Below are 14,499 nucleotides of genomic sequence, written 5' to 3' on the forward strand. Positions count from 1 at the left end.
TGTTTTACTCATTTCATATGTACTGTATACTGTATTCTAGTCAATGCCATCATATTCAACTATTGCTGTATATATACTATTTTATCCTATGTATTCTACAGATACACTAAATATTCTATCCACATACTGTCCATAATGTCTATACATCCCATCACATACTGTCCATAATGTCCATACACCCCATCACATACTGTCCATAATGTCTATACACCCCATCACATACTGTCCATAATGTCTGTACATCCAATAACATATATACCAGTCAAAAGTTTGGACATACCTACTCATTCAAGGGTTTTTCTTTATTTTTACTATTCTCTACATGGTAGAATAATAGTGAAGACATCAAAACTATGAAATAACACATATGGAATCATGTAGTAACCAAAAAATTGTTAAACAAATCAAAATAGATTTTAGATTTTAGATTCTTCAAAGTAGCCCCCCTTTGCCTTGATGACAGCTTTGCACACTCTTGGCATTCTCTCAACCAGCTTCACCTGGAATGCTTTTCCAACAGTCTTGAAGGAGTTCCCACATATACTGAGCACCTGTTGGCTGCTTTTCTTTCACTCGGCGGTATCAGAACTCAGGATAAGACCCAGATGCAGACAGCTAGAGTCACAGATGTTTATTGGCAAAAGACAGGTCAAAGGCAGAGGTCTGTAATCCAGGGCAGAGTCAATAAGGTACAGAACAGCAGGCAGGCTCAGGGTCAGGACAGGCAGAGTTCTGGAAACGGGTCAGAGTCAGGCAGGAACAGAATGGCAGGCAGGCTCGGGGTCAGGGCAGGCAGAATGGTCAGAACTGGGGAAACTCGGAAACAGAACTTGAGAAAGCAGGGAGACGGGAAAAAACACTGCTAAGACCTGACAAGACAAGAACTGGCAACAGACAAACACAGGTATAAATAGACTGGGGATAATGAGGAAGATTGGCGACACCTGGAGGGGTGTGGAGACAAGCACAAAGACAGGTGTAAAAACAGATCTGGGTGTGACAGGCAGTCCAACTCATCCGAAATCATCTCAATTGGGTTGAGGTCGGGTGATTGTGGAGGCCAGGTCATCTGATGCAGCACTCCATCACTCTCCTTCTTGGTTAAATAGCCTTTACACAGCCTGGAGGTGTGTTGGGTCATTGTTCTGTTGAAAAACAAATGATAGTCCTACTAAGCACAAACCAGATGGGATGGCGTATCGCTGCAGAATGCTGTGGTAGCCATGCTGGTTTCATAGTTTTGATGTCTTCACTATTATTCTACAATGTGGTAAATAGTCAAAATAAAGAAAAACCCTTGAATGAGTAGGTGTGTCCAAACTTTTGACTGGTACTGTACATGTTATTCAATCATTGCACCAACACTGTTCGCACGCGTCAATGACTGTTTGTGTAGCCAGGCGCTAAAATAGAACTTTGTTCTATTTGTGACACTTGATGCGCTGCAAGTCCCGCCTCTCCCATCTCCTCATTGGTTTTTAGGAGCATATACCCACTTGCCATCTCCCATTGGTTTTTAGGAGCACATACCCACATTGGTGATTTAAAGAGGAACTTAGGTCCACACTCCAGCCCAGTTGGTAATGGTAATGTACCTTAATGTTGGTTGCCAACCACCATATAAAGTCCAAAGTAGAAGAAGAAGCCTGAAGGAGGGGAGATTACTAGAAATGAACTTGGTGCACCCTTTTATCCGTGGATTAATTGTCGGAGTACATTGTACATTTCAGGTAAAATAAGAACCCAATGTTTATATCCCAAGACAAATTAGCTAGCAACAGCTAGCTAGCTAGCTAAATTACCATAAATGTTTAATGCTTTTCGACCTGTCCCCAAATGAATATAGTTGGTTCAGAGTTCGTTTTGATATTTCAACCTGCGTGTCCTGATCGCGTCAAAATCAACATGCGCGTGATACTGGTCTGGTCAGCATGTACCTTAAAAAACCTTAAACACTTTGAAATTTAAAGTTTGCAACAACTTCGAAATGTTATATTGGAGAAAAAATTCTAGAGCTAGTTGGGAGGAATACCATGAAGAAGTGGAGGAATAGCATGAAGAAGCACTCTAGTTGATTTCTCGGTGATTACTTCTCCTTTCCCTTCCTTTGCCTTGATTACAGACTCGAGCTCTTCTATGGACCACTGCTAGCTTAACACACACATGTACTTCACCATGCCAGGCAATCTGCACAGCAGAGTAATGGGTCAGAAACAAGGAGATATTGAGAATCAGTGATAATGTAGGGTACCTAGAAAAGTATGAATCATGTTCGAACAAAGGGATCTGATGTGCTGCTGAGAGGTTGTAAGGGATTTTTCAGCAACAAAACCTGTTTTGAGGCTCACAGGCTGAACAATGTGATAAGGCTATCTAATGCAGTATATTCATATGTACTTGATGTGTTTCATGCCTAATGCACTATCAGCTACTGTATGTGGTGTGTTTTATTAGTCCTATTCTCCTGTCTGTCTAAGAGTTACTGTATGTTGTCATTTATAAATATAGTCACATCCCACAGCACTTTACACAGAGATATATGATAGTAGAGCCAGCCCCATCATAATGTTTCAATAGGGAAAAAAATCACTGTTAATGTTCTCTGGGCTGCTTTTGTTTCATGCCACCACAGGTGCCAGTGCCCACTGCAGCATGAGGGTCCTGAATGCCAGCAGACGAGGCGAAGTTTCCTTGGCAACGGCTATGCCTGGTTTCCTCCCATAAGGCCGTGCTTTGATAGCCATCTTTCCCTGGAGTTCATCACAGAGGCTGAGGATGGGCTGCTACTCTACAGCGGGCCCCTGGCCACCCTGCAGCCTGGAGACCCAGAGGACTACATGGCTATAGGTAGAGTAATGTATTACCCACCCAGGATTTGAACACGGGTCATGGAGATCACAAAAGCCCTCTGAGCTAAAACCTAGGCATTAACTGGAACCTACTGTAACTCTGGATTTTAGGTCTCAGGCAAGGTTACTCATCATCTTGGGATTTGAACTTGGGTTGTCTGCGTGCCTCAATATGACACGTTAGCCCGCTGAGCTAAGCGATGGGCATTAGCTGGGAGCTACAGTGGATGCAAATCAATTTATAACATTTTTGACATGCGTTTTTCTGGATTTTTTTGTTGTTATTCTGTCTCTCACTGTTCAAATAAATCTACCATTGAAATTATAGACTGATCATTTCTTTGTCAGTGGGCAAACGTACAAAATAAGCAGGGGATCAAATACTTTTTTCCCTCACTGTAACTTGTTTTTTGGGGGGATACAAGCAAGGTTATTCATCAGGCTAGTATGGTTTAACAAACCACCTCTGTTACACAATGGCAAATGTATACTGTCGCTGCCTCCCAGTCCAACCAAGGTGCATGAATTGAATAACAAACTGGATGTGTGGGAGATATTCAGCATGATTTGGATTTATTGGGTTGCTTAGTCATACAGCCCATACAGAGTCAAGCCACTCAAACTAAAACAATGTAGCCTTGTTAATTGATTGACTTTCTCATCTTTGTAGACCAAAATAATGGTCCATACCTTTGGAATGAACTGTATATATACAGTTTCATGTAATGTATGTACATTTGTATGAATTTACTATTTGACACTCAACAACATCCCTCTAAGAGTATCAGAAGAACATCCTACACCACTGTTGAACTTTGACCCTTTAAGTCTGTAGGTGGAATGGCATGGGGATAATGCTGATATTGATGACCTCTCTTTTCCCTTCAGAGCTGATTGGTGGAACACCCAGTCTGAAGATCAACCACGGGTCTGGGACCCTGGTCCTGCAGTTGCAGGGCAACATGGTTGTGTCTGACAGACGCTGGCACCGACTGGATGTTAGAAGCAACAGTAAAGTAAATGGACTATTAGATGACTGTATTCAACACATTCTTTCATGTTCTTACGTGTGTGTGTGTGTGTGTGTGTGTGTGTGTGTGTGTGTGTGTGTGTGTGTGTGTGTGTGTGTGTGTGTGTGTGTGTGTGTGTGTGTGTGTGTGTGTGTGTGTGTGTGTGTGTGTGTGTTTAACCTCGCTCCTGTTTTCCGGGGTTTTCAGGATGTGCATTTCACCCTGGACCGCTGCTCCAGTGCTATCGTTATGGAGACTGAGGGCGTGGACAGCTGGGCCATGACTGAGGACCGGTCCTCCTGTGAGGTCAGAGGAGTCACGCCTAATAGGGACAGGTAATGTCCTCCTCAGAACCCCGCCCCTTGGGACGTCGCACCAATCACACCTGCTAGCCAGCCAAGGCATTGTGGATGGACAAAATGGTTCCTCTGAAAAGCATAACAAAAACGAATAACCTCTATCCATCCACATTTCATTCATGATTATCTGTGATCATGGTAGCATCCACATTCATGTAGAAGTGTTCAGAAACATATTATATTCTTATTTACAGTAAAAGTGATTTCAAAATGACACATTACAATATTTACCATTCATTTCTATTGGGCACAAAATAATCTGAAACACACCAAAATAAACTGCAAATGCATCCAACAAGTGTGTAGTCACCAGCTTGATGTAATCATTGTGGAATCCTTCTCTCAACCAGCTTCACCTGAAATGCTTTTCCAACGGTCTTGAAGGAGTTTCCACATATGCTGAGCACTTGTTGGCTGCTTTTATTTCACTCTGCTGTCCAACTCATCCCAAACCATCTCAATTGGGTTGAGGATGGGTGATTGTGAAGGCCAGGTCATCTGATGCAGCACTCCATCACTCTCCTTCTTGGTCAATTAGCCCTTACACAGCCTGGAGGTGTGTTGGGTCATTGTCTTGTTGAAAAACAAATGATAGTCCTACTAAGCGCAAACCAGATGGGATGGCGTATCGCTGCAGAATGCTGTAGTAGCCATGCTGGTTAAGTGTGCCTTGAATTCAAAATGAATCAGACAGTGTCACTAGCAAAGCACCCCGACACCATCACACCTCCTCCTCCATACTTCACAGTGGGAACCACACATTCGGAGATCATCCATTCAACTGCTCTGCGTCTCACAAAGACACAGCGGTTAGAACCAAAAATCTCAAATTTGGACTCATCAGACTAAATGACAGTTTTCCACCAGTCTAATGTTCATTGCTCGTGTTTCTTATCCCAAGCAAGTCTCTTCTTATTATTGGTGTCCTTTAGTAGTGGTTTCTTTGCAGCAATTCTACCATAAAGGCCTGATTTACGCAGTCTCCTCTGAAAAGTTGATGTTGAGATGTTTCTGTTACTTGAATTCTGTGAAGCATTTATTTGGGCTGCAATCTGAGATGCAGTTAAATCTAATGAAATTATCCTCTGCAGCAGAGGTAACTCTTGGTCTTTCTTTTCTGTGGCGGTCCCCATGAGAACCAGTTTCATCATGGCACTTGATGGTTTTTGCGACTGCACTTGAAGAAAGTTTCAAAGTTAATGACATTTTCCAGATTGACTGACCTTCATGTCTTAAAGTAATGATGGACTGTCATTTCTCTTTGCTTTTTTGAGCTGTTCTTTCCATAATATGGACTTGGTCTTTTACCAAATAGGGCTATCTTCTGTATACCACCCCTACCTTGTCACAACACAACTGATTGGCTCAAACGCATTAAGAAGGAAAGAAATTCCACAAATGAACTTTTAATAAGGCACACCTGTTAATTGAAATGCATTCCAGGTGACTACCTCACGAAGCTGGTTGAGAGAATGCCAAGAGTGTGCAAAGCTGTCATCAAGGCAAAGAGTGGCTACTTTGAAGAATCTCAAATATAAAATATATTTTGATTTGTTTAGCACTTTTTGGGTTATTACATGATTCCATGTGTGTTATTTCATAGTTTTGATGTCTTTTTTATTATTCTACAATGTAGAAAATAGTACAAATAAAGGAAAAACTGTGGAATGAGTAGGTGTGTCCAAACTTTTGACTGGTACTGTAAGTTAATTTGTCCGAATACTTATGGCACCTTCAAATGGGGGGACTAGAACATAAAGTGCTTTCATTTCTAAACGGTAAAACAGACATGTATGAAAATACCCTCAAACAAAAGGTGACATTCTGTACTGTCGCCTCATATGAAACATTTGATCTCAAATCCAAAATGCTGGAGTATAGAGCTTCACTGTCCAAATAAATACGATGGGGAGTGTATATCATATGTATATGGCGAACAAACAAACTTGAACTTGATGGATGGATGGATGGATGGATGGACGGAATGGTCAGACATTGACAGTGAAGTGTGTCCTCCTCCACAGGTACCTGAATGGGAGTCAGGTGTTGCAGCTAGGTGGGGTCAACGAGAACATGTCCTATGAGTATCCCCAGCTACAGCACAAGCACTTCAATGGTTGTCTGCGCAACCTGGTTGTGGACAGTAAGGTAAGACACAAAAGTCTACAGCTTTTCCCTAACACCCTAACAAGAAAATAGTCTACCTCTCTAACTCCATCTTGGCTCTAGACATTGCAGTTTTATTTACTTTCTCACACCTTGGTCTGTTTGGTTAACTCGCTGAAAGGTGTTTTTAAAAACAGGAGTTCAAGAGGAATGTAAATGTGAGCTCAAGGCTAAGCTGGGAGTATCTTCTGAATGCTGATGTCTCTGTCATCACATTCCACTTTAGTCAGACTATATCAGTGCTGTCAGACAGGTTACATGTACTGGTGCAATGTATTCTCCTTCAAGTTCTTTCTCTCATTTATGCCCATGATCTTTGCGCCTCTCTACTTTAGGTTTCAGAAAAGGATGTATTGTGCATTATTGAAGATACACCTAAAATCTCATTCCATCTCTCTCTCTCTCTCCCTTATTCTTTTCTCTCTCTCGCCCTCAATTTGTATTTTTCTTCTCTTCCTCTCTTCTCTCTCCCTCCACATATCTCTCTCGCCTTCCCTCATTCCTCCCTCCCCCCTCTCTCTCTCGCTCTTCCCTCTGCTCCAGCTCTATGACCTTGGCTCTCCCTCGGCATCCTCCAGCACTGCCCCAGGCTGCTCTCTGACTGATGGGAACTGTATGAACATGGGTGTACCAGTCTGTGGCGCCAGGGGGCGCTGTAATGGTCAGTGGGACTCCTTCAGCTGCCAGTGTGGGCCCGGGTACACAGGGATCCACTGTGAAGACGGTATGTCCTTAGAGAATTAACAGTCAGATTATAACAGGTGTTGTCTCTGGGTATCATAAGGTGTAGAGTGGACTGCATTGCATAGCAGAGTCCTAATATGATCTAAACGACATACAGTTGAAGTCGAATGTTTACATACACTTAGGTTGGAGTCATTAAAACTCGTTTTTCAACCACTCCACAAATTTCTTGTTAACAAACTATAGTTTTGGCAAGTCGTTTAGGACATCTACTGTGTGCATGACACAAGTCATTTTCCCAACAATTGTTTACAGACAGATTATTTCACTTATAATTCACTGTATCACAATTCCAGTGGGTCAGAAGTTTACATACACTAAGTTGACTGTGCCTTGAAAAAGCTTTGAAAATTCCAGAAAATTATGTCATGGCTTTAGAAGCTTCTGATTGATTGAGTCAATTGAAGGTGTACCTGTGGATGTATTTCAAGGCCTACCTTCAAACTCAGTGCCTCTTTGCTTGACATCATGGGAAAATCAAAAGAAATCAGCCAAGACCTCAGAAAACAAATTGTAGACCTTCACAAGTCTGGTTCATCCTTCGGAGCAATTTACAAACGTCTGAAGGTACCACGTTCCTCTGTACAAACAATAGTACGCAAGTATAAACACCATGGGACCACGCAAACGTCATACCGTTCTGTCTCCCAAATGAATGTACTTTGGTGCGAAAAGTGCAAATCAATCCCAGAAGAACAGGAAAGGATCTTGTGAAGTTGCAGGAGGAAATGGGTACAAAAGTATCTATATCTGCAGTAAAACGAGTCCTATATCGACATAACCTGAAAGGCCGCTCAGCAAGGAAGAAGCCACTGCTCCAAAACCGCCATAAAAAAGCCAGACTACGGTTTGCGACTGCACATGGGGACAAAGATCATACTTTTTGGAGAAATGTCCTCTGGTCTGATGAAACAAAAATATAACTGTTTGGCCATAATGACCATTGTTATCTTTGGAGGAAAAAGGGGGAGGCTTGCAAGCCGAAGAACACCATCCGAACCGTGAAGCACGGGGGTGGCAGCATCATGTTGTGGGGGTGCTTTGCTGTAGGAGGGACTGGTGCACTTCACAAAATAGATGGCATCCTGAGGACGGAAAATTATCTGGATATATTGAAGCAACATCTCAACACATCAGTCAGGAAGTTAAAACTTGGTCGCAAATGGGTCTTCCAAATGGACAATGATCCCAATCATACTTCCAAAGTTGTGGCAAAATGGCTTAAGGACAACAAAGTCAAGGTATTGGAGTGGCCATAACAAAGCCCTGATCTCAATCCTATAGAACATTTCTGGGCAGAACTGAAAAAGTGTGTGCGAGCAAGGAGGCCTACAAACATGGCTCAGTTACATCAGCTCTATGAAGAGGAATGGGCCAAAATTCACCCAACTTATTGTGGGAAGCTTGTAGAAGGCTACCCGAAACATTTGACCCAAGTTAAACAATTTAAAGGCAATGCTACCAAATGCTAATTGAGTGTATGTAAACTTCTGACCCACCCGGAATGTGATGAAAGAAATAAAAGCTGAAATAAATCATTCCCTCTACTATTATTCTGACATTTCACATTCTTAAAATAAAGTGGTGATCCTAACTGACCTAAGACAGGGAATTTTGACTAGAATTAAATGTCAGGAATTGTGAATAACTGAGTTTAAATGTATTTGGCTAAGTTGTATGTGAAACTTCCGACTTCAACTGTAGCTCTGGTTTAGAGCTCTTGTTAGTTTCAAGATTTAACTATTTTTTTATTGTGCTATCTTTTGGAATGTAAAATTGACTTAAGGCTTTACATGCATGGCTCACACAACTAAGATGACTGTGTTTGGCTCCTCTCACATATGTGAATTGTCTCGAATTGTCTACTGAGTGCATACAGCAGTATGTACAGTAAAATTAATTAATAATATGTTGTATTTGAATCCCTCATGGTATCTCTATTCAACTCTATGTTTTTCTCTCTTCAACTGACAGAAGTTCCAGAGTTCTCCTTCAATGGGAGGAGCCATGTCCAGTACCAGGTGGGCTGGTCACTCCCCGCTCGTCACTCCAGCTTTCAGCTCCAGGTGCGAACCCACGCCCCCAGCGGTGTCCTCCTCAGCCTCCTCTCGCAGGAACAGAATGAATACTTACGTCTGGAGGTGAGTCTTGTATTTGTATTTGTATTTATTATGGATCCAAATTTGCTGCTGTCAAGGGTCCAGCAACTGTTCGCTGCTCTGGCACCCCAATGGTGGAACAAGCTCCCTCACGACGTCAGGACGCAAGCGTCCCACCCCTGGTACACCCAATCAACAACAGGTGAAATATCAAGAGCGCCAAATTTGAAAACAATTAAATGTCATAATTCAAATTTCTCAAACATACAACTATCTTACACCCTTTGAAAGATAAACATCTCCTTAATCTAACCACGTTGTCCGATTTCAAAAAGGCTTTACGGCAAAAGCATAAAGTTAGATTATGTTAGGAGAGTACATTGACAATAGCTGTGTGTAATGTTTTGTCAATTCAAAGACAGGCGTCACCAAAAGCAGAAAAACAGCTAAAATGATGCACTAACCTTTGACAATCTCCATCAGATGACACTCCTAGGACATTATGTTAGACAATGCATGCATTTTTTGTTCTATCAAGTTCATATTTATATCCAAAAACAGCGTTTTACTATGGCGTTGATGTTGAGGAAATCGTTTCCCTCCAATAACCGCCAGTCAAGCAGCACAACAAATTAAATAACCTCTTGAGGATACCCTAGGATAGGGGGCGCCACAGCGCATTTTGAAAAAAAATCGTTCCCATTTTCAACGGCCTACTAATCAAACTCAGAAGATAGGGCATGCATATACTTATTATATATGGATAGAAAACACTCTAAAGTTTCTAAAACTGTTTGAATGGTGTCTGTGAGTATAACAGAACTCATTTGGCAGGCAAAACCCTGAGACATTTTCTGACAGGAAGTGGATACCTGATGTGTTGTATTGAGTTTCAACCTATCCCATTGAAAAACACAGGGGTTTAGGAATATTTTGGCACTTCCTATTGCTTCCACTAGATGTCGCCAGTCCTTTCACAGTGGTTTGAGCCTTATAGAGTCAAAACTCAGTGAATGACAGGAGTTTGAAATTGGTCACAGGGGATGGGCCATCACCATTATGACGCCGGCGGCCATGTCTGCCCCCACCTTTGGAAACGGTTTTAAAGGCAATGAAATCATCCCCCTCGAATCTTATTGGCTCTCTTGGTGTTAGAGGCCCTGAACATTTATTTTATACAACGTTTGACATGTTTGAACGAACCTACATGCGCGAGGAATGCTTTCAGTATGAAGTGCAGAGCTGCGTTTGGAGAGAGCCATAGGACGCGCTACCAACATCAGGCTAATGGAACGTGAAGTATGGACTTTTTGACCGAAAATACATCTGTTGTGGACCTGGGATGCTTTCTGATGAAGACAACTAAAGGTAGGCGATTATTGACAATATTATTGAAGATGAGATGGTTCATACTGTTGCGTCCAAGATGGCGCCGAGCACTGTATATTAGCTGATTTTCTGAGTATCGCATCTCCTTTTATCGCAAAGTGTGATTACCCAGTAAAGTTAATTTAAAATCTGGTATGACGGGTGTTCTCAAGAGATATTCATCTATAAATGTTAGATTGACAATATACATTTAAAAAATCGTTATAGTATAGCAATTTATTGAAACGTAGCATTGTTTACCGGGACGCTTTTGAGGGGAAATTAGGTAGTCAACGTCAGACAGAGATGTAAAATGCTGTTTTTATATATAAATATGACCTTTATTGAACAAAAGAATGCATGCATTGTATAACATGATGTCCTAGGGGTGCCATCTGATGAAGTTTGTAAAAGGTTAGTGCTACATTTAGCTGTTTATTGATAATATGTGATGGAAGTGGTTGGTCGGAAAATGGCTATGAAGCTGCTTTTTACGATGGACTCATCTAATATAATCTAATGATTTGCTTTTCCTGTAAAACCTTTTTGAAATCGGACGACGTGGGTCGATTCAGGAGAGGTGTATCTATAAAAAAAAAAAATATATATTTTTTATTTTTGTAAAAAATTATGATAATTTTTTAATGCTAATTGGCGATATGATTTTTCGCTGGATTTTGATCCCGCTAACGGGATCAGATGCTCAAGAGGATAATTACTATTCGAAAACATTGGTAAAATATTATATTGTCATTCAAAGAATTATAGATTTACATCTCTTGAACGCAACCGGATTGCCAGATTTAAAAATAACCTTACTGGGAAATCACACTTTGCAATAATCTGAGCACTGCGCCCAGAAAAATACGCTTTGCGATACAGACTAACCGCCATGTTGGAGAGATCTAAAATCGAAAATACTATGTAAATAATCCATTACCTTTGATTCTCTTCATCAGATGTCACTTCCAGGAATCCCAGGTCCATAACAAATGTAGTTTTGTTCGAAAAAGCTCATAATTTATGTCCAAAAAGCTCCGTGTTGTTAGCACATGATCTATGCCAGCCGGACTTCTCGTCATGAACGAGGGGAAAGAAAATATTTACGTTCGTTCAAACATGTCAAACGTTGTATAGCATAAATCATTAGTGCCTTTTTTAACCAGAACATGAATAATATTCAAGGCGGACGTTTGCATTCTCTTTTAAAACGTTTTGGAACGAGAGTACCCAACATGAACTCGCGCGTCAGAGTCTAATCGGCCACCACCGTTCCAAGGCTCTTGTTCGTTCAGTTCTCACAGTATAAGACTCAAAACACTTTCTAAAGACTGGTGACATCTAGTGGAAGCCATAGGAAGTGCTCAACAATTAATAAGCCCCTGTGTGTTTCAATGGCATAGGCTTAAAGGTAATTCAACACATCAGGTATCCACTTCCTGTTAGAATTTGTCTCAGGGTTTTGACTGCCATATGAGTTCTGTTATACTTACAGACACCATTCAAACAGTTTTAGAAAATTCAGAGTGTTTTCTATCCAAACCTGAACAATTATATGCATATTCTAGCTTCTGAGTTGGTGTAGGAGGCAGTTAAAAATGGGCACATGTTTTTTTCAAAATTCTCAATACTGCCCCCTAGCCCCAACAGGTTAATTAATAGTGTTGTTAAAAAGGCAGAGCAATACTTTATTATGGACAGACTTCTCCCCATCTTAGCTACAGTTGTATCAACATGTTTTGACCATGACAGTTTATAATCCAGGGTTACTCCAAGCAGTTTAGACACCTCAACTTGCTCAATTTCCACATGATTTATTGCAAGATTTAGTTGAGGTTTATGGTTTAGTGAATGATTTATCCCAAATACAAAGCTTTTAGTTTTTGATATATTTAGGACTAACGTATTCCTTGCCACCCATTCTGAAACTAACTGCAGCTCTTCGTTAAGTGTTGCAGTGATTTCAGTCGCTGTAGTAGCTCACAGGTATAGTGTTGAGTCATCTGCATACATAGCCACATTGGCTTTACTCAAGGCCAGTGGCATGTCATTAGTAAAGATTTTAAAAAGGGGCCTAGACAGCTGCCCTGGGGAATTCCTAATTCTGCCTGGATTATGTTTGAGAGGCTTCCATTAAAGAACACCCTCTGTGATCTGTTCGACAGGCAACTCTTTATCCACAATATTGCAGGGGGTGTAAAGCCATAACACATATGTTTTTCCAAGAGCAGACTATGATCGATCATGTCAAAAGCCACACTGAAGTCAAACGAAACAGCTCCCACAATCGTTTCATCATCAATTTCTCTCAGCCAATCATCAATAATTTGTGTAAGTGCTGTGCTTGTTGAATGTCCTTCCCTATAAGCATGCTGAAAGTCTGTCAATTTGTTTACAGTAAAATAGCATTGTAGAGTGCCTTGCAAAAGTATTCATCCCCTTGGGGTTTTCCTATTTTGTTGCATTCCAACCTGTAATTTAAATAGATTTTTATTTGGATTTCATGTAATGGACATACACAAAGTGGTCCAAATTGGTGAAGTGAAATGAAAAAAAAAAACTTGTTTAAAAAATGTCTAAATAATAAAAAACTGAAAAGTGGTGCGTGCATATGTATTCACCCCTTTGCTATGAAGCCCCTAAATAAGATTTGGTGCAACCAATTACCTTCAGAAGTCACATAATTAGTTATATTGCACACAGTTTGACTTTATTTAAGTGTCACATGATCTTTCACATGATCTCAGTATATATACACCTGTTCTGAAAGGCCCCAGAGTCTGCAACACCACTAAGCAAGGGGTAACACCAAGCAAGCGGCACCATGAAGACCAAGGAGCTCTCCAAACTAGACAGGACAGGGACAAAGTTGTGGAAAAGTACAGATCAGGGTTGGGTTATAAAAAAATATCCAAAACTTTAAGCATCCCACAGAGCACCATTAAATCCATTTAAAAAAATGTCAAGAATATGGCACCACAACAAACCTGCCAAGAGAGGGCCGCCCACCAAAACTCACAGACCAGGCAAGGAGGGCATTAATCAGAGAAGCAACAAAGAGACCAAAGATAACCCTGAAGGAGCTGAAAAGCTCCACAGCGGAGATTGGAGTATCTGTCCATGGGACCACTTTCTGTAAAGCCCAGCTCTGTAAGCCGTACACTCCACAGAGCTGGGCTTTACAGAAGATTGGCCAGAAAAAAAGCCATTGCTTAAAGAAAGAAATAAGCAAACACATTTGGTGTTCGCCAAAAGGCATGTGGAAGACTCCCTAAACATATGGAAGACGGTACTCTGGTCAGATGAGACTGAAATTGAGCTTTTTGGCCATCATGGAAAACGCTATGTATGGCGCAAACCAACACCATCCCCACAGTGAATTATGGTGGTGGCAACATCATGCTGTGGGGATGTTTTTCATCGGCAGGGACTGGGAAACAGGTCAGAATTGAAGAAATGATGGATGGTGCTAAATACAGGTAAATTCTTGAGGGAAAACTGTTTCAGTCTTCCAGAGATTTGAAACTGGGATGGAGGTTCACCTTCCAGCAGGACAATGACCCTAAGCATACTGCTAAAGCAACACTCGAGTGGTTTAAGGGGAAACATTTAAATGTCTTGGAATGGCCTAGTCAAAGCCCAGACCTCAATCCAATTGAGAATCTGTGCTATGACTTAAAGATTGCTGTACACCAGCAGAACCCATCCAACTTGAAGGAGCTGGAGCAGTTTTGCCTTGAAGAATGGGCAAAAATCCCAGTGGCTAGAGCTTACAGAGACATACCCCAAGAGACGTGCAGCTGTAATTGCTGCAAAAGGTGGCTCTACAAAGTATTAACTTGGGGGGTGAATAGTTATGCACACTCAAGTTTTCCGTTTTTTTGTCTTATTTCTTGTTTGTTTA

At 41.2% G+C, this 14,499-nt stretch overlaps 1 protein-coding gene across 1 annotated transcript in view; it reads left to right on the plus strand.

The window, feature by feature from the left end:
• Positions 1–14,499, plus strand: part of LOC106561400 (neural-cadherin) — a 97,748-nt gene that overhangs the window by 71,943 nt on the left and 11,306 nt on the right. Inside the window, exons 23-28 of the mRNA XM_045688749.1 lie at positions 2,633–2,847; positions 3,738–3,865; positions 4,067–4,194; positions 6,243–6,366; positions 6,928–7,108; positions 9,103–9,269. Coding sequence (XP_045544705.1) covers positions 2,633–2,847; positions 3,738–3,865; positions 4,067–4,194; positions 6,243–6,366; positions 6,928–7,108; positions 9,103–9,269 — 943 coding nt within the window. The remainder of the gene's footprint in view (positions 1–2,632; positions 2,848–3,737; positions 3,866–4,066; positions 4,195–6,242; positions 6,367–6,927; positions 7,109–9,102; positions 9,270–14,499) is intronic.

Source organism: Salmo salar, chromosome ssa10 (assembly GCF_905237065.1).
Source record: "Salmo salar chromosome ssa10, Ssal_v3.1, whole genome shotgun sequence".
Lineage (NCBI taxonomy): Eukaryota > Metazoa > Chordata > Actinopteri > Salmoniformes > Salmonidae > Salmo > Salmo salar.